The 21067-nt window shown below is 39.0% G+C and overlaps 1 protein-coding gene across 9 annotated transcripts in view; it reads left to right on the forward strand.

Annotated features, from left to right (window-relative positions):
* The window catches only part of PEAK1 (pseudopodium enriched atypical kinase 1), a 301934-nt gene that overhangs the window by 245812 nt on the left and 35055 nt on the right, over positions 1–21067 (forward strand). For all 9 annotated transcript variants that reach the window (XM_064382874.1, XM_064382878.1, XM_064382868.1 and 6 more), the window contains one exon: positions 9967–10160. In XM_064382874.1, the coding sequence (XP_064238944.1) occupies positions 9967–10160 (194 nt within the window). The remainder of the gene's footprint in view (positions 1–9966; positions 10161–21067) is intronic.

The following is a 21067-nucleotide window of genomic DNA, read 5'->3' on the forward strand; positions in this document are numbered from 1 at the left end:
TGTTTTAGAGAAAACTGATAAATATCTTACTTTATCCTAATCATGGAATGATACAGTATGGTTATGTTTATATGTACCAGAATGGGGTGGTCTTCAGACAGCTTTATGTTTCTTTTCCTTGGGGATGTGATATAATTCCAGAGAAGTAAACTGACTTGCTTACAGTCTCATAATGAATATATTCCAATTTGAGGAGTCAAACAGAATTCCCCACTTGGGTCAGTTTTATTTGCCTGTTCCTGCAATGAATCTGAAGTTAAATACCAGTACTTACATGTAACTCTTATAGTATTTTCACTCCCATTGTCACAACTGTCCAAACAGTTCTGACAGTGCATCCTTCCTATTTTATAGGAAATTGAGAGACACAGAGGTGCATTGACATTCCCAGGGCCACTCTGCAAGTAGGTAGCAGAGCCAGACTCTGACTTCCAACACTGTTAGGCCCATGTACTCAATATTTATATAGTTATTCACTTCCTTAAAACCACTTTTTGTGACTGACCTGATTAATACATACTCCTGTAAATGTCACTATACCCATTTTACAGATGAATAATGTGAGACATGGACAGAGTAGCACTGGTGACAGAGTTGAAGTTAAATTTGAGTTTCTAATTTCTAGGCCTGCCTTCAGACCTCTAGGCCACAGTTTCAGTTGGTGATTGTTTAACCTGACTGCAATAGAGTATTGATTAGAGTCATCAAGTGATACTTTAAAGTTTAATTCCAGAATAAGCAGTTTATTCAAACGTAGTACCTCTATAATGATGACCTGTTAATAGCAAAACAGAAGGGCTTGCCTAAAAAGAACAAAGTGATAATGGCTATGGCACACTGATCAGCTCCCTACCTCACCCCTAACTTTCATGGAGTGAAATAGCCTCACTAATCAGCCAGTTGGCATTTCTGTGCTGGTGGCCCATGATTACAGCTCTGCTCTGCATATGGGAAGATGTCCTGTTCCTCTGACTTCCTAATGGAGAGAGAATTCCCCAGCCTTGCTTGGTTTCTACATTGGAACCTGCCCCAGTTCTGTTCTCTGTGGTGGTATAGGCAGAATTTCTGCTGGGAGTAGTATGAATCCAGATCTTTGGTGACATTTTCTGGTGCCTTGCTACTATCTGGTTTTATTTAACATCCACTTACTGAGTGCGTGCTGTAATCCTCAGTAACCTACCTGCCATGGGTATTCTGAGAATGAAGAGTCCCTATAGACAGTAAAACATCATGGGTAATCTAGGATTTGAATAGTCTTTGAAGACTGGCTAAGTTTGAAATAGATGGGCTTGTTTGGAGCTGAAGGATTGTGTCTCAGAAAGTTTGAAATAAGGATGAAAGCATATGTTGTAGCCTTATTGTGAAGGGCCTTGTAGACCTGTAAGTAGAATCTGGATGGCCACAAGACTCTATGGATGATGTGGGAATACAGGAACAAAAGAGGCATTTCAGGAAGAGTTCCCTGGAGGGCTGGGTAAGAAAGCTCTGGAAGTCATGGGGCCTGCCCTTCATGCTCATCAATGTCCTTTATTGATAAAATAGCTGAGATATTGCTGCATGTTGGAAGATTTGACTTATTACTGGTGTCACAGTGGTGTCAGAGTGGACTTCATCCAACCAGAGCATCTAACAAAAATCATAAATGTCCTAGTAGGTCAGATCCTCATTTTCTAACATTTTATGAGTGTGCATAATTGTATTCCAAGGAATAAACCTCAGAGGGTTAGAAATGGTCCCAAATTATTACCCCCTCCCTGCTTTTTCATAGTCCATTATGAATTTCTCTTCTATGACTATTTAAATTATTTTATTTCCCCTTTCCTGCTTATATCACTTCTGAGGAATGATGCTCCATTACTTAAAATTTTTCTACTCACTTTTCCTACCTTGCTGCTTGTATACTTATTCCTCTGTTCTTTCTAGAGGAGGAAGGCAGTGAAAAATAGTTTCTCAGAATGTGTTCCTGAGACCAGCTACATCACCTGGAGTGTATAAATGCAGATTCCTGGGCCATACCCCAAAGCTGTTAAATCAGTCCCTAGAGGTGGGAGCTGAGAATCTACAATTTTAACAATCTTCCCAGGTAATGAAAGTTTGATAGACATTGGCATAATATTTTAGAGCATAGACTTTGAAGTCACCCAGACCTGAGTTTGAATCCTGCTTCTGTCACATGTTAGTGTCATCTTGGACAAGTTACTTGAGCTCTGCTTACCAGTTTTCTTATCTAGAGAAGCAGAATCATGTAACTGCTTAAAGGACAAACACTAGAGCTAAGCTACAGGATTTGAATCTCAGCTCCACCAGTTACTAGTGTTACTTAACACAGCTAGTAACTTGATCTCTCTAGGCTATCATTTCTTCATTTATAAAACACAGAAAATAGCCTGCCTAGTAAGGTGTTGTGAGACTTAAAGGGGGACGGGATTTCCTCCCAGGGCACATTAGACAGTGTCTGGTGACTTTTTTGGTTGTCACAACTGGGAAGCGGGATGTAGTTCCAATGTCTGTCCTTTAGCAGGTAGAGGCAAGAAGTGCTGTTATAATCCTGCCATGTGGATAGCCCTCCACATCAAAGAATTTCCTGGCCCAAAATGTCAATAGCCCCACTTCTGATAAACATGGCTTAGAACAGGCACACAATAAGCACTATGAAAGTTTTGGCCACTATTATTATTTGCTGTTATGGGAATAATAAGCCTCACTCAAAGTGTTATTGTTTGAAGATAAATATTTAAGCACAATGCCTAGCATTCGATAAATGTAGAGATAGTGGTGGTAGTGATTGTTAGGAAGCCAAATATCTGGAAACACAATCATTCTATAACTGGAACAGCTTCTATTTAAATACTTTTTTTTTTTGAAATGTAAATAATGACTTTTTTGGTTTGTTTAGGATTTTCAAAAGTAAAATACATCTGTAATTAATACTCTACCTTTCAATAATAGCTGTTTTATTCTTCTAAGTAAAAGTAAAAGCACTTTTACTTCTTCATCTTCGTAATTAAGTATTGATTGTTGGGTTTCTGCAATATGCCAGGCTTGCCTCATGGTAACAGTGTGGTGGAAGGAACATGGACATTAGAATTGGATGGTATCTATTCAGATCCCAACTCTAGCACCACCTTAGTACCCATGTAATTTTAGGCAATTGATTTAGCTTCTTTCAATCTCAGTTTCCTCATCTGTAAAATGAGAATAATTGTATCTACCTCCTGAAGAGTTTTCATGAATTAAGTGGAAAAATGCACAGCTTGTGCAGTACTGAGTAGGTGTGTGCTCTGAGTACTTGTAGATCCCATTCCTGCCCTACATCCATTTCCTCAGTCAGCCTGCAACATTTTTGGAGTTAAGTGTACATAATCATTTCTCAGCATCTCCCTACTCTAACTCAAAGGGCAGAGGGAGATAAGAGGAAAGTGAAAAAAGGTGCACTGACTTACTTCTCCAGTGCTTCCAGGCATTCAGGAAAAACGTCCAGGGCCCCAGAAAAGCTATTTCAAGGGTCGCACACAGTAGCTCACTCCTGTAATCCCATCACTTTGGGAGGCTGAGGTGGGCAGATTACCTGAGGTCAGGAGTTCGCTACCAGCCTGGCCAACATGGCGAAACCCCATCTCTACTAAAAATACAAAATAATTAGCCAGACATTGCAGCAGGTGCCTGTAGTCCCAGCTACTTGGGAGGCTGAGGCAGAAGAATTGCTTGAACCCAGGAAGCGGAGGTTGCAGTGAGCTGAGATCATGCCACCGCACTCTATCCTGGGCCACACAGTGAGATTCTGTCTAAAAAAAAAGGCCGGGCATGGTTACTTTATCCCAACACTTTGGTTTGGGAGGCTGAGGTGAGTGGATCATCTGAGGTCAGGATGTTGACATCAGCCTGACCAACATGGTGAAATCCCATCTCTACTAAAAGTACAAAAATTAGCCAGGTGTGGTGGGCACCTGTAATCCCAGCTACTTGGGAGATTGAGGTAGGAGAATCACTTGAATCCAGGAGGTGGAGAGGTTGTAGTGAGGCGAGATCACACCATTGCACTCCAGCCTGGGTGACAGGAGCAAGGTTTTGTCTCAAAAAAAAGAAGGGCTGTTCCACATCCTTCCTGGGTTGGTCCCCTTGGAAAAGGCTATGGGTATTTTCTTCTAATACCTTGCCTTTTCAGGAAATGCATATCAGTATCTCACCCCATTCTTTAGAAGTGAGTCAAGACCAAAATGGTGGTGCTAAGGAGCTACTTCTGTTATTGAGAATGGCAACTGTATTTTATTGCTCTTTTCCAAAATTAATTGATCTTTTCTGTTAATTTGCACAGATGACATTCTGACTTTGTATTTCATAGGATTTTGAAACTGTAATTTTTCTTAGTATTATGAAGGTGACAGTGATTTACAGAGGCCTGTGCCTTAAAGATGCTTTTAATTTGCTATTTGAGTCTGTTTAAAAAAAAGTGGGTCTGTACAGTTTCAGAAAATTAGAGTTCATTCAAGACCTTGCACATGGCTGCCAGTCTTCCCCATCTCGAGACCTAGCTACTTCATTCACACCAGTAAGAGCTACCTTTGTTTGACCAGACTATGTTAAAAACATTAGCAAGAACTCATCAGATCTCAGATAAAGGTTAATCTCAGTTCAGGATAAGAAGTTTGACGTTTTCAGTTAAAGACTACAGAAGACTTAGCAGAAAATTGGAGATGCTAGATAGTGATCAGTAGACACACACTTTTCTACCTGAGAATGTCAATGATTGGAAAATCAAGTTGATGACCTGGAAACTAAGATAGGATTAAGAAATGTCACATTCGTAGGGGTTCCTAGAGGTAGAGAGAAAAAAAGAAATGGAAATGTTGGGTTTTTTTCTCCCTTTCAATAGATTATAAAGGTCTAGGATTTGATAACTTTGAACTCTCCTTTTCATGTGTTAATGTAGATCCCACATCTGCAAAGGTCCATTATCCCCAGCAACCCCAGAAATACGAATCTCTGGAAACCAGTTACGAAACGATGACATTTTATTTCTAACGTGCTTTCATCTGATTTTTAGGGGTAAAAGGTTTAAAAAGTCACACATTTGCTTATTAGCTGTTGTGGGCAACTAGAGACTTGTGTACCTGCTGAAGAGAGCTAACAAACGGAACTCAGACCATTTGCCCCAAGAGTCAGGTAGTCTCTTAGAAGTCAGATTTCACTTACTGTCCCTTCTGAAGCTGAATGAAGATGGTTGAATTCGAAGATTGGATTGAAATGAAATTCTGGAAATACTTGGATATGTAAAGGCCTTTAACCTGTTCTGATGTGGAATTTGATTTGCCGTTTTAAAAAGTACATTCAGACCTTTAACAGAATTTTTACAAAAATCTGTCTTGAATGAATTTGCTAGGAAAAGTAAAAGGATTATTTCATTTGGTGGTGTAATGATTAATCCCTACCACCTGGGTAAACCAAGTGAGCTTCCCATAGGAGATTGCTTCTGCAGCTTTGATTTATGTATGAATAGGGTGGACTGATGAGATACAGCCTTCCAAAGGATTCGTTTGTATAACAGACAAATCTGTAACAATGTAACTATTTCCTTTGAACACCTTATGTTCATTATGCATGTTCAGAAAATGATTTGTCTTTGTGGAGATTATGACATGGTTTTATAAGTATCAGGTCAGACATGCCAAATCTCAATTAAAAACCGGTCATAAGTGGAAAGTCGGTTGAAGAGTTTGAAGTATAGTCACACATATGTTGTCTTCTGTGTTGTCTGTCTATGAAAGCAGAAGGAGTGCTGAGGGTTCAGGACAAAGAGTAGGCCAAGTTGGAGTTCGACCCAACCTACGGATCAAGAACCTAGGTAACAACACCATAGTTATTAGGGAAATAGGGATGTTTCAACATGAATTTAAATAGCAGAAATATAAAAGTCGTAAATTCCTCTTAGTGGGCTATTTGTCACTTAACAATTCTGTTTTATAATAATGAATATCAAATTGTACTTAGCCTGAAAAAAAAACTAGATACACTAGTCATTATTTGCCAGTTTAAGACATGTGCTAACATATGTGTGTAAGAAATTCTCACAGATTTCTTGTAATTTTTATTCTAAAGAATTTTTTTACCATCTGTCTCATGGATGAAATGGAGGAAATTTTTATTTTCTCTATTAACTCCTTCATGATGCCATCATCAAGTCTGTTCAGAAAATCAAAGTAATAGGGAAACAGCACCCAGGTTCAAATTCCCATTTTATTGTTTTCTCCATCACATTAAACATCTCCCAATGAGATATTTGTAAAGTGTTATTTTAGTATTTGAGAGAGTTTTCTGATTTTATGTCCAAATATGGAACAAATCAATGGTAAAAAATTAAATTTCCCCCTTTTTTTTTTGAGACAGAGTCTCTCTCTGTCACCTGACTGGAGTGCAGTGGTGCCATCTTGGCTCACTTAAGCCTCTGCCTCCCAGGTTCAAGCAGTTCTCCTGCCTTACCCTCCCAAATAGCTGGGACTACAGGTGCCCACCATGCCCAGCTAATTTTTGTATTTTTAGTAGAAAGAGGGTTTCTCCATGTTGGCCAGGCTGGTCTCGAACTCCTGACCTCAGGTGATCCACCTGCCTCAGCCTCCCAAAGTGGTGGGATTATAGGCATGAGCCACCACGCCTGACCTTAAATTCTCTTACTAAGTTAATGTGCCTAATGATAAATTAATGAAAGATTTTTTTTTCTTTCTTTCTGAATGATTTATCTGTTTATGTTATTTATACATCATGACTGAATCAACCTTCTCTGATACTTTTCTCAATGTTTTAATTTTTTAGTCATAGTATGTTATTATATCTAACCTTGAACTCTCAGAACCTCTCCCTTTTCCCCGTCTCTTCATTTTAATCATACAAAGAGCTATTCTTCCTTCAAGCATTAAGACATGACATATCATTGATGTATTTTTAAAATTCTTACTCCTTTTGAAGACTGCTGTCACTGTAAATGCAGATTATAGCATCCATTTGCAAATCCATGTGATTTTACCTTTATCAGCTCTATTTGCGTAGTTCTTTAGAGTTGACTTTAATTGGTGATTTAATATACCAGTGCACTTATATAAAATGTGCTCATAAAAAACAGTCTTTATCTTGAATATAGTCTGTGCTGCCTAAGTCCGCAAAGAGTTAATAAAACTAGCTTTCACTTTGCTTGGCTCCCCAAAGGTAATTTGGCACATTTCCCAGACCAAACCAGTAAGGTAAGGGTCAAGGTGCAGTGAGTGATATTAAGGAACAGAATTCAAACCTTTCCTTATGGTTTGCCCAACTTGTAGCTCTCCAGAACTCAGTGGAATCTATGGTTTATCTGAGTTTCAGAGCATAATTAACAGACTCAAGAAGGCCCTGTGAAAATTTCCTTTAATGGGGAATTGTGTTAGTGAGTACAGCAGGTGAGTTTTTAAATATTTCTTGCTTTTAGTATTCATGTTTTGTTTTATGAAACCCTTCGAAGTACAGAGCCCAGGGAGTTCCTCATAGGTTCATTGCAGCAGCTCTTTCTGTGGTTTTCACTGTAACTGAGCTTTGTTGTTAATAGCCCATTGCCTAGGATGAAAACAGGCAAGTGAGGATGGAATCATGGCTTCTGAACCCTTCACCAGCCCTTTTTGACAAATGGAAAGGAACACTTTCTTTTAGTAATAACAAGGACATGGAGAAAAAAAAGGTAAGAGTAAGTTTGAAGAGATTAGGAGCCAAGAAGCAGCTATTTAGGAAACCTCTAAAGCTGACTTTAGAACAAGAAATGTCTGGAGCTATAACATTTTTTTCTTTAAGTTGAGGGAACTGATTTTTTTTTTTTTTTTTTTTTTTTTGAGACAGAGTCTCACTCCGTCACCAAGCTGGAGTGCAGTGGCGTGATCTTGGTTCACTGTAACCTCCCCCTCCCAGGTTCAAAAGATTCTTCTGCCTCAGCCTCCCAAGTAGCTGGGACTATAGGTGTGCACCACCATGCCCAGCTAATTTTTGTATTTTTAGTAGAGACGGGGTTTCACCATATTGACCAGAATGGTCTCGATCTCTTGACCTCATGATCTGCCTGCCTCAGACTCCCAAAGTGCTGGGATTATAGGCATGAGCCACTGCGCCTGCCCAGGGAAGCTGATATTTTTAAGGTACTTTATGTATATTGCTTTGAAACTAGAAATGGTTTCTATTAATGTTTTCCAGAAAAGAACATTTTCCCTTTCTTGAAGCATGTTGATAACTACTCAGTAATATTCAGTCTTGACACAAAGTGGTGCCTGAGTGTCTTGGAAGTGTCACTTTGTTTTGTCTTTGCTAATTCATGGAGATAGAGCCCCCATGTTACCTTGATTTTATGGTGCTCCATATTATGAAAAACCAACTTTGTGTGGAGCCCCTCCTTTGGGTTGATGACTGAGGGCAGCCCATTGAGAAGAGGCAGTATGCTTTACTGTGTGAAGCCTCCTTTATATATACTACTCTCTTAACTGCTAGAAGAGTGATTCCTTCCAGCCTCACCACTATCCCCAAGAGCCAGATCCCCTAACAGAACTTCCAGCTCATTGTTTATTCCTAGTATAGAGATACCTCTAGCTCTGCCAACTTTGAAAGGATATTTTTGAAGTTGTGTATCCAGCAGACATCAAGGCTTATTTTTCTGTCCAGGCACATGCATAATTTCCATAATGAAAAATTGATAAGAGGGTACTCCTTCGCCTTTAGATCTACTCCCTTAAATCCACAGGCAGTATATGTTCTGATGGCACATGATCAAAAAAAGTACCTCTTTTAAAGAAACTGATAAATGTCACCATGACTCATTGCCAATTGAAAATCCACAGATAACCTGTAATCATATAGAAGTTTCTTTTCCTTCCTTCTTTCTCTTTTTCATAAAGAAACCAGAAAAAAATAGCTGATGAATGTGTGATAATCTAGGAATACTTTTCAGTGGGCCCAGCAACCTTTAAAGATGCATGCTTTTGAATTCATTTCATTGACCAGCCCATTGAGATTTTCTAACTAGGCCAGTTTTCTCCACCAGCAACAGAATTGGCACAGTTCAGGTAGACTGGGGAGTGGGGAAGATAGGAAGAGGCAGCTATAAGCATATGAACAGGCAATGGTAAAACAAGATTGGTCATATACTGGTTATGTGGCCAGCAAGTGCTTCAGATTCATTTTAATAAATGAGATTAACTAGACTGCAGAATTTTCTTTTCCATTTGTCTTCCCTGCTGGATGCATACAGGCAAAGTTGATGCTTCCATTCTCTTGGCAACAAGATCTTCCTGGCCTCAGTTGACCTACTAAAACAATGGCTTAACTTTCTTATGTAGATAGTTTAATCTCAACTTTATTCTTGATCCTGATTTAGTACACACTCTAGTGTACTACACACTACCTGAACTGGAACGGGAAATGGGAAAAGAAGACATTTCAGATCCTGTGGACCCGAACCCTCGTAATGCAACGTACAGCAATACAGCATACACACTTTAGTGTGTACTAAATACTATATATTAAATCAAACTATATAGTAAAGTATTTGATATTTATCATAGTATTAGAGTACTATAATTAGTAAGTATGGCAAATACTTTACTAAATACTTGAGTGTATTTGTCTTTAGCCAGTTAAACATTCAGTTCCTTCTACCACCAGCATCACCACCTCCCACCTAAATAAAATGTTCCACTCCTTGACTGTTATTCTCAAGCTCCCTTGCAGCCTGCTATAACTGCTCCATCAAATTGGGTTCTCAATATGTATGAATCAAGATAAATGGAAGTACCAGCCTAGATGAAGTACTGCCTTGTGTTCAGATAAGTGTATTGGGGCTTATGACCCATCACTGTGACTATAGGACCAGTTATTTACATTTGTGGGAAGTGTATGCCTTCCATAAATCTAAACTTTAGTAGAACCTTTCAATACCGGTGTGACAAGTGGTCTGATTTGTTTCAGTCACATGACCCATGAAGTAACAGAAGATTTTTCTCCTCGGGATCCAAGAACTGTTGTTGGGAAGCAAGATGACGGGGGCTGCACTTTGGCCACAACAGCATTGTCCCTACCTGAACTGGAAGGGGAAGAGGGAAAAGAAGACATTTCAGATCCTATGGACCCGAACCCTTGTAGTGCAACGTACAGCAACTTAGGTAAGTGCAAATGTCCAATAAGTCGTATTTAAACTGCCTTTTTATGTACTAGCCAAATGTTCTGTTTTCTTGGAGAGATGGTATTTATTGCTCTATGAAGCAGAAGTTGGGCTATTGGAGTTATAAATTTCAAGTTGTATCAGAAAAAAGTTCTGGTGTTTACTAGGCATGTATTAAGCACCTGCAACCATAAGCCCTATGCCAAATGCTAAAGGTTATCAACACCCAGCTTTGAGGGACTCACCTGGGAGGAAAGGGGTGAACTTCTTCATGATTTCAGTGTAATACCATAAATACATGGGATATTTTTAATATTGCATAGAGGAGGGTGTCAAAAGATGCCTTTCTAGAGATAATTCCTGAACTGATTTAACTAGTTGACAGAGGGAAGAAAGAATATTCCAATCAGAGGCAACAATATGACCAAAATCGTAGAGATGCAAAACAGCTTGGTTCATGTAGGCACCACAAACATTTAGTGTTGCTGAAATGTGAATAGCATGCATTTCATGCCAATATCATGCATTGCAGGCTAAAACTTAGACTTTTTGCTGTTTGTGATAGTGAGCCATCAAAGAATTTTTTTTTTTTTTCTTTTTTTGAGACAAAGTTTCACTCGTCCTCCAGGCTGGAGTGCAATGACACAATCGCAGCTCACTGCAACCTCTGCTTCTTGGGTTCAAGTGATTCTCCTGCCTCAGCCTTCTGACTAGCTGGGATTACAGGCGCCTGCTACCATGCCCAGTTAAATTTTGTATTTTTAGTAGAGATGGGGTTTCACCATGTTGGCCAGGCTGGTGTCCAACTCCTGACCTCAGGTGATGCATCCGCCTTGGCCTCCCAAAGTGCTGGGATTACAGATGTGAGCCACCACACCCAGCCTGGGTTGTAAGCAGAGGAATAACACAATTAGATTTGTTTTTTAAAATATCCACCCTGCAGGCTGCCATGTCAATGTGGATTATTTGGTGGCAGGAAATTTGGTAGTTACATACTATTGCAGGACCACACGAAGGGATGAGAAAGGGAGGCCTCAACTAAGATAGTGGGAGGGGGGACAGTGGACAGATTTGAGAGATATTTAAGAGGAAAAGTACACAGGTTGGATGATGTGAAGAATCTATGATGTATCCCAGACTTCTGGCTTGGATCAAGCAGACTCAAGAAAGTAAACATCCTTGTCATTGGAGATATTTAGGCAGAGGCTGATGGACCATCTCTCAGAGGTACTGTGAGGAGGATGCTGCCCTGCAAATAGGGTTGAGCTAAGTTAGTTCAGAGGTGCCTGCCAATGCAAAGATTCTTCAATTCTCTTATCATCTTCACTCTTCTTCCTTGAATGCTCAGTGATTTCTTATCTGTCTCCCTTGAGTGCCACACAGTTTCCTTCCTTCTGAAAAGCAAAACCTGAGGCAAAATAAGGAATTCTCAGTGCTCTTCTTCCATGAAGTCAATAGAGAAGTGAGTAGCCTAGACTACTATGTGCAAAGCACAAGCAAGATTCATATGAACTACTGACCAATCCTTAGACCCTGTTTGGAAACCAGTGGTGTATATCACTGAAGTATTTTTTTACCTAGTTTCTCATTTCTTTTCTTCTTTGCCCTTTTGCTTTGTCAGGTTATTGTAAGGAAAAATAATTCTAACACTACCTAGTGTGCTTGGAAATAAAGGAGTCCCTAAGAAAGCCAGAGGTTAAGGTAACACCATGGTAGAGAATACTTAATCTCCTTTTGAGAAACTGAATCATAACAACCCACATGCAGTTGGAAATACATTTTATAAGAAAAAGACTTCCATTCTAAGTTCCAGAAGCTATATGTGATTTGGGAGTAGGGGAAACATACTATAGTTTACCCAAACTACTATCTTGGATACCGTTTTCAAGTTGGAACAGATTTTATAGTCAAACAGCTTACTGGACTTTTCCCAGTCTTTGGTATTTTGTGAGACACATTATAAAATGAAAATTTACTGTTGTTAGAGACAGAATGCTTGTTCCTAGGTGCCACAAGGAAAAATTAGCATTCAGACAAAGTTTTCTCAGCAAGGCAATTTTACTTTCTGCAGAAAGGATACTACTTCTCAGCGGTCTTGCCACAAGAGTACATTGAACAAAAGAAAGGCAGGCATATTATCTCTTATGCATTGGGTTCTTGCTGCTGTGTCTGATCTCCATTGGTTAGAGCCGGTCCTCACAGTCTAAGCTAAACCTGATTGGCTAATAACTTAAAACTTTCCTGAATAGGTAAAGCAATGGAGAAAAAAGGAAAAGAGGAAGTTGCTTGCAAAAGGACTCAGAAAAATAATAACATTTCCAAATAAGGAAGGGGCATAGGCTGCAAGCTGGGATGTGTCTGTGAGCATGTCCAGCACAAATATCTTGGTTAAAGTACAAGGACATAGACCAGGCACAATGGCTCATGCCTGTAATCCCAGCACTTTGGGAGGCTGAGGCGGGTGGATCACAAGGTCAGGAGTTCGAGACTAACCTAACCAACATGGTGAAACCCCATCTCTACTAAAAATACAAAATTTAGCCGGTGTGGTGGTGGGCGCCTATAATCCCAGCTACTCACGAGGCTGAGGCAAGAGAATCACTTGAACCCGGGAGGGGAGGTTACAGTGTGCCGAGATTGCGCCATTGTACTCCGGCCTAGGCAACAGAGAGATACTCTGTCTCAAAAAAAAAGTACAAAGACATAGAATGTACTACATGCCTGTGAGCGTGTCCAGCACAAATATCTCGGTTAAAGTACAGGACATAGAATGTACTTATTCCCTAATATCTCACAGCTACATAGGATAGGGCTTAACAAAGAGTTACTAGCAAAAAGCAAGAAGGCTTTGAAGAAAGTCTTTAAAAGAAACTATCATTTCTAACATTTATTATTATTATTCTTTAACAAAAAGGGAAACTTTGAGGAAGAACTTTTTTACTTTCCACAACTGTTTACCTACTGTATACCCTCAGACAGCAGAGTATATCAGGAATTATAATATCTTCTAGACATTCTTACTAAACCAAAATTTATCTCATAATAGCCTCAGTAAAATATTTAACTTTTACTAATTGTACCATATTTTATGGCATCTCTAAAAATTTTTGTTAGCTGACATTAGTTAAAATTATTTTGCTGGATGTGGTGGCTCACGCCTGTAATCCAAGCACTTTGGAGGCCAAGGCGGGCGGATCACCTGAGGTCGGGAGTTCAAGACCAGCCAGACCAACATGGTGAAACCCTGTCTTAAAAAAACAAAACAAAACAAAACAAAAAATTATTTTATTTCTTTGTCTTCTCAGTTATGAAGACTGGTAGAAAAAAAATAAAGCATTGTCTCTATGAATCCTCTAAGTGCCTTACATATATTAGCTCATTTAATCCTCACAACCACTCTAAGAATTATTATCCCCATTTTTCAGATGAAGAAAGTGAGGCAGAGTGCCTTGCCCAAAGTCACAGAACCAATAGGAATTGAACCAACTGGAATTCAGTCGATCTTAGCCACTAGACTTTAATGCCCTTAATTCCTAAATTCTTGTAAAATACTAAAGGGCTGCTACTGTTTTCCTTTTTTTAAAGATGTTGTCTCCTTTCATACATAAAAGTTAAGACTTTTTAAAAAATTGTAATTACTTTGCATTCAAAAAACTTAAAATGGTTATAGATGCCCTATCAAAAAGATGCTTTCTCCTACGTGTTGCTTTTCTTTTAAAAGTGTGTGATGCTGACAGGCACAGTGGCTCATGTCTGTAATCCCAGCACCTTGGGAAGCCAAAGTGGACAGATCACTTGAGCTCCGGAATTCAACACTAGCCTAGGCAACATGGCAAGACCCCATCTCTACAAAAAATACAAAAATTAGCCAAGTGTGGAGGTGTGTACCTGTGGTCCCAGCTACTTGGAAGGCTGAGTTGGGATTATCTCTTGAGCCCAGGAGGTCAAGGACACAGTGAGCTGTGATGGCACTATTGCTTTCCAGCCTGGTGACAGAGGGAGAAACTGTCTTTAAAAAAAAAAAGGATGTGATGCCAATAAAATGTTGTCCAGTTTTCCTTAAGTGTTCAAGTGTCTATATACTTGACTCTGTAGGGTATGGTACATTATGACACATAGTTGCTTCTTTGGAAAGGTAGGTAATAAAGTTGACTCCAATAGTTCTAAGCTAAGGGGATTTTATTTTGTTATTTTTCCTAATGGAACAAGTATTTTAGATGGCATTTGAAACTTTCCTTTTTTAATGCTTTCAACAAGTCATTTACATGCAGTTTTAAACTACCCCTTTGAGTAATGTTTTATGATTTAAAGACTTGAGAACTAAAAAGTGGTGTGTTTAACAAACTAAAAGACAAGAAAACCTCTTAACACAATAGCTTTAGATCCTTTTAAATATTCCCAAACCATTCCATAAAGACCACTTTCTCTTTTTTCTTTTCTTTCTTTATTTCTTTTGTAAGGCAAAGGTTGGATTAACAGATGTGGGAGAAATTAAGGGGAAAAAAATCCAAGGTTTACCATCATTTTTACTGTGAAATTTGTTTTTGAAAATTACATTGTGAAGCAGATTTAGAAAGCAGTGTACTACAGCAGGAAAAAAGATAGATTTGAGGGGATCAGTAGGATTTCGGTTTCTATCACAGCTGTGTCATTACCTACCTGCTTGATTGTGGGCTGGCTATTTAACATCCCTGCGTTTCAATTACCTCATCCAAAATGAGGGAATAGTGACATCTTCTTTGTAGGGCTAGTGGCAGAGAAGTACTTGGTACATAGAAGTCTTTACTAGTTGTGAATTCCTTTATTTCTCCCAAAAAATAAACTCTTCTTTCTCCTTTAAAAGAAATATTTTAAATTTTAAATTGTTTAGAGAGACAGGATCTTGCTCTATCGCCCAGGCTAGAGTGCAGTGGCACTATCATAGCTCACTGCAGCCTCAAACTCCTGGGCTCAAGCGATCCTCCCTTCCCAGCCTCCCAAGTAGCTAGGTCAACAGGTGTGCACCACATGCTCAGCTAAAATTTTTAAAAATTTTTTGTAGAGATAGAGTCTCCCTATGTTACCCAGGCTGGTCTCAAACTGCTGGCCTCAAACAGTCCTCCAACCTTGGCCTCCCAAAGCACTGGGATTACAAGGGTGAGCCACTATACCTGGCTTCTTTCTCCTTTAAGTAAGTCTGATATGGTAGCCAGAAAATGTAAAGTGAAAAGGGTTTAAAATGTTTATCAGATGGCTTAAATGAGCAGAACAACAAAATGTAAATCTAAAATATTGTGGGCTTCCTGCATAACTCATGACCAAAGATGTGAAATGAAAAACAGGCTACAGGACCCCAAGGTAGAAGAGGGAACAGAAGAGAGATGACAAATAGTGACCTAACTATGCAGATCCAGTTCCTTAAGATCAGCCCATTACAACAAAACAAAGGGACATGGACAGTTTGTTGTGTAATTCTCACATTTCTTATATAAACCCAGTTTAAAAAACAAAACAAAACTCAATTGGACTAGGCCTTGATTACCGTCCTTCAGAATCTCCCATGAGTCCGCTACCCTCACAGCAGTCTTATTACACCCACTGTGGTACAGTAAGCCTTGTGATTGAACCATTTCCACAAAGAGCACTGACCTACGCAACCTGAATATTTCTCTTTTTTACCTTAGGCATCTATCTCCAAGATTAATTCAGATGTCATTATTCTTGTCCTTAAAGTAAATAATGCAAACTTTATTTTGTTCATAACTGAATTAATTATTATCCAATACAATAACCACTAGCCATATATGACTTCTTAAATATAAATTTATAAAAATAAAAATTCAGTTCCTCAGTCTCACTAACATTTCAAGTGCCTAGTAGCCACATGTAGGTAGTAACTACTGCATTAGACAGTGCAGATATAGACCATTTCCATTGTTACACAAAGCTCTGTTGAACAGCACTGCTTTAAAGAATGTGTTATTTGGGGGATTTATATTGTCTTCTATGTTGCACAAAAATCACATTGGTCTTTATGCCACTTGACAACTTAAGGAGATTGCCCATCGCAGAATGATGATTTTACTCTGGGTGGTGGTCATGTCATGTAAGATCACTGAATGAACGCTGATCTGTAACAGCATAACTGACCCCAAGCTGAATTTTATAGGGTGTCTGTCACCCAAAATGATTTCCCAAAGAAGTGATAAAATTTGTTTTAATCAGACCTGGAACATTTTCCGTATGTTCTATGTTTATCTCAAAATAGACAGAAATCACTGGTTTCTTCATGTGGCATATCTGACTGCTTTATCACTCTGCTAAAATCGGGAGCATGTAATGAAATAGCTGTCCTTCAATCACTTTGTAACCAAGTGCTCTTATATCTTACACATTCCTTTCTGGAAAGATCTATAAAATCTCCCTTGACTGATTTTTGGCTTGCTCCTCCTTCTGCATCCTAACAACCTAGTGCATTATTTAAAACACACAGTAGGTACTAAGAATGTGTTTGAGTGAACGAGCTAAAAATGACTTTTGGATTTGACTTTAGAAGATTACCAGATTAGGAAATCTGGCTCTGCTCAGGGAAGTTCATCTAGGAAAATTTCAAGTCTGTGTGCTCCATTAATCAGCTGGCTTTTCTTTTTCTAATATGAGGCTTCATCCATAGGTTTCCTAATTAAGGAATTTTGTAAACTATGCTTCTATTTCCTTTCTATAAATCAACACAAACTGTACAGATTTTCTCATTTTACCTACTTTGAGCATCTCCCTAAGACTGTATCCTTCAAACAGTGAAAGAAAACACATACAAGTCTTCTGTCTCCAGAACTTTCTTTGGCATTAAATTGATTGTTAGTGTTAAATTTTAAGGGGTGGATATACTTAAAAGAATGTCATTACATAGCTGGCCTTGATTTTGTAATTATAGAATAATGTCACTATAAATGCCAGCTTTTTAAAAACAAAATTATTCTGAGGATTACATTATCATTCATTCATTTACTCAACAAATAATTATTGAGCAGACATTATTCCACACACTGCATAGCTAATTCTTTAACCTTTGGTTAAAGAATCACACAGTTTTAGATCATCTAGATACTTTAAAAAAAAAACAAAACTGAGGTTGAGAGCTTTGAACATTTGTTTGAGCAGTTGTACTTCCTAAAATTGTAATTATTTCTATTTAAAAAGAAATCATACACTCTGTCTCGAAGTTAGCTGCATTCCCATTTAAAAATAGTTTTCCATATACTGGAATTAGTTAAGAGTGCAGTATTTAAATTGCATAGATAAATTACCCCCAAACAAATAATCTCTCTTTTTGGAGAGGTTTTCAGTAATGAAGACTTAAAAAATTAAGTCTGTCAGCTGCTATACCACTAACATGCTTTAAAGTAGTCTTTTTGGAGGGGGTGGGGAAAAAAAATTAAAAATAAAGTGGTCTTTGTATCTGTTTATTTGAGCCTAAACCCAAAGTGGTCTTTGGAAATCAGGTTTGTTTTCTTGTTTGGCATAAAGCTGATGTCCCCATGTTTGCCAATTGTTGCTTATGTTTGACTGTAGTAGGCCTCAGCACAGTAATAATACCTTGGTAGATTAGGGCCCTTTACCTTAAGCTGCTGATGCCTGCTGGAGGGGATAATGCACTGAGTGCTACGTTCAGCCAATGAGAGGCCCTATTCATTTGACAAGGCTGTTTCACAGTGATGGTATGTGGCATCTATGTTTATAAACTCTAGTGCGTATTCCCTGCAATGCACTAGTGGAGGTGATGGTTTCTTATTTTGTCTTCTCCCTTCTCTTTCTCATCTGTATTACTTGTTTTGAGCCCTGGGGAGAAAATTAGAGATGAAGATTAAAATCACAGTTTAAATAGGAAGATAAGTTCTATTTATTTGGGCTTTAATGCTTTCATTCAGCAAACATTTGTTGAACACCAACTATCTCCCTGGTACCAGGCTAAGTGCTGGGAATACTAATGTATTTTGCAAGGACTTCTGATCTTTTGGAGAGATAAACATGGGGCTGGATTCTTAGGAGCGTGATAGTTGTTGTGATGCAGATATTTAAAGGTTCAACGAAAGTCTCTGCCTGAAGGAGTCTGGAAGAGGGTCACAAAAGGCGTATCTTTTGCTTGTGGCAAATGGAGAGCCACTGAAGAATTTTGAATAGAGGCACAATGAGAATTTTTTAAAGATTCTAGGAGCTACCTATGAGATGACAGGAGGCAAAGAGATCAACCAGGAAATCATGCTACTCCTGTACAAGTGGGTCATTGTTAAGTGCTCTGAATCCCTATCCCCCAAGACTGCAATGATCACCAGGTCGTAAGCAAACATTTGTTTGCTTTTCAGAACATGTTATATAGGGCCCATCAGTGTGAAGACTTTTTTTTTTCTTTTGAGATGAAGTCTCACTCTGTAGCTCAAGCTGGAGTGCAGTCGCATGATCTCAGCTCACTTCAATGTCCGCCTCACAGGTTCAAGAGATTCTGGTGCCTCAGCCTCCCAAGTAGCTGGGACTACAGGTGCCCACCACCACACCCAGCTAATTTTTTGTATTTTAGTAGAGACAGGTTTCACCATGTTGCTCAGGGTGATCTTGAACTTCTGAGCTCAGGTGATCTGCCTACCTCATCCTCCCAAAGTGCTGGGATTACAGGCGTGAGCCACCATGCCAGCCTGAAGACATTTTTAAGTGGGGAAAAATAAACAGGTCAATTATGGAAGCTCAGAAAGAGAGGAAAGTAAGTTTTGAGTGTGGTTTAGTCAAACATATTTGTCCAAAGAATTTTTTTATCATATAGCAAGGCAAGATTTAGAACACAATCTATTTTTTTCGGTTTAAAGCACTGGTATGCCACAAAAATGTAGAGTATGTGATGTTATATCAGGCCTGCTGAAAGCTGAGCTTGGTGTCTGGTCCCAGGGGCTTGAGAGGAATGTACAGGATTAAAAGTTTAAAATAAAAACAGCTAAGATACCAAGCTTTTAGAACATTGACCCAAATGATTGGAATTCAGTTAGGAGAGCTTGTCTTTCTTAGAGGGAAAAAAACTAAAAGCACAAACCAGTTTTAGACTTAGGAGAATGGCTTGACCTACTTGCATGGGCTGTGGAATGTTTGTGGTTTCATTTGGAATGCACAAGTTTCTGATTCTCATGTGGAAATCTCCTTAGCTCCCAGGAGATTATATCCTGCTATTTGGAAGGAGAAGCCACGTTACTCATCTTTATTTCCTTGCTATCTTGGCTGTCCATTTCCATTTTGAAATGATGGCCAACTCTGTTAACTCTGTCCCTGAGTCCAGCAGCCACTTAGTGTACACCTGCTGTGTGCCTCACATCACATCAGGTTCTGAGAGGATGTGAAAGCACACACTTTATAAAAGGCTAAAAATGCTCTAGTAGAGCAAAAAGTGCTAAGAGAACACAGGAAGAAGCAATGGCTTCCACTATGAGGTGGGGGAGTAGAGAGTAGGGAATGCTTCAGTCGGTAAGTGCCATTTGAGCTAAGCCAAGCACAGACACCCTTGCTAAGGCAAAAATGTAAAAATAAAAACATGGAACATATTAACAGGAAATGAAAGATTCATAGGAGGGGTTGATGATGAGAAATAGTGGTAGATAAGACAGAGAGCCTTGACCAACTTACTGAGGAGTTTGAACTTTATTCTGTAGCTGGCAGGAAGTCACATGATCAGCCATTCTTCACCTCCTCTGATAAGCATTAAAGAGCTGCTGCTGCTGATAGACCTTCTCTCCCTTGTCAATTCTGAGGTTATAAAAGAAAAGAGGTACTTTTGGAATTCTCCATTTCTCTCATGTCTATGATTATTTTTGTTTCTTCTAATTTGAAGAAATGGGTAGAACATGGCTACCCATAAAGCCTCTTATAGGGCCCACATTGAAATAGGCAAGAATAGGTTCATGTTCTAGTTTTTTTAATTATTCCATTCCACTCTCAGCTTAGATTCTTTGCTTGATCTTGGGTACACAAATGAGACACAGTCCATTCCCTCAATGAGCAAACCAGTCGGGAATTCAGAAAGGAACACAAGTCAAGGGTTGTAAGTGCTTAGAGAGAAATATTCATGGGGTCTATCTGAGGGACTAAGAAAGGGAGGTCAAGTCTGGGGAGTGGAGTAAGAAATATTTCACAGAAGCAGAATGTTTAAAGATGAGAAGAGTGGGAAACTATTCCTGGAAAAGGATCAGCATGTGCAAAAATACAAAGCACAAAGAAGCATAAAATCACCAAGAGTGCTGGAGAAACTGTGAGCAGTTTGGTGGATCTGACTTAGAATATAAGAGGAAATGCGGCAAGAGAAACAGGTATACCAGGGCTAGATCATGAAAGGCTCACTTTCTGTGCTTGAAGATTCGAACTTGATCTTTAGGACAGAATTTTTTAAAGCAGAGAAGTGTCATGATCAGCTTTGTTGTTTGAAAAACATCTCTCTAGTGGCTTGTGCGGTGAGGGAGGTAAAACTGGAGACAGAGGTAATAGAAGACTATCACAGTTGTCAGGCAAGGATGATAGGGCCTGAGCTGCTGCAATTCACTGCTTCTAACCTTCTCTATGGTGCTTCATCTCTGAAAGGTCTGGGTCAACAACTGAAAAATTAGGATTTATTACAAAGCATACTTCTGTGATTTTGTAAATAAACCATAATCTGACGTCTCACATTAGCCAAAAGAAAATAGGGCTGGGGCAGCTTCGGGAAGGAGGCTTCACCATCACAGGAAATGTTCAGTAAATACCAAGCCCCTACATCCCTTGTTAAGGGCACAGAAGAATGAGAAGGTATGACTGAAAACTGAATTGAAGGTTGTTTCTAAGAATGGATTGTAGATTTGCTTTATTGAGATATAATTTATATTCCATAAAATTCACCCTCCTAAAGTGTGCAATTCAATT

The sequence above is a fragment of the Aotus nancymaae genome, unplaced genomic scaffold (genome assembly GCF_030222135.1).
Source record: "Aotus nancymaae isolate 86718 unplaced genomic scaffold, 86718_ANA_hifiasm-v0.15.2.pri h1tg000003l, whole genome shotgun sequence".
NCBI lineage: Eukaryota > Metazoa > Chordata > Mammalia > Primates > Aotidae > Aotus > Aotus nancymaae.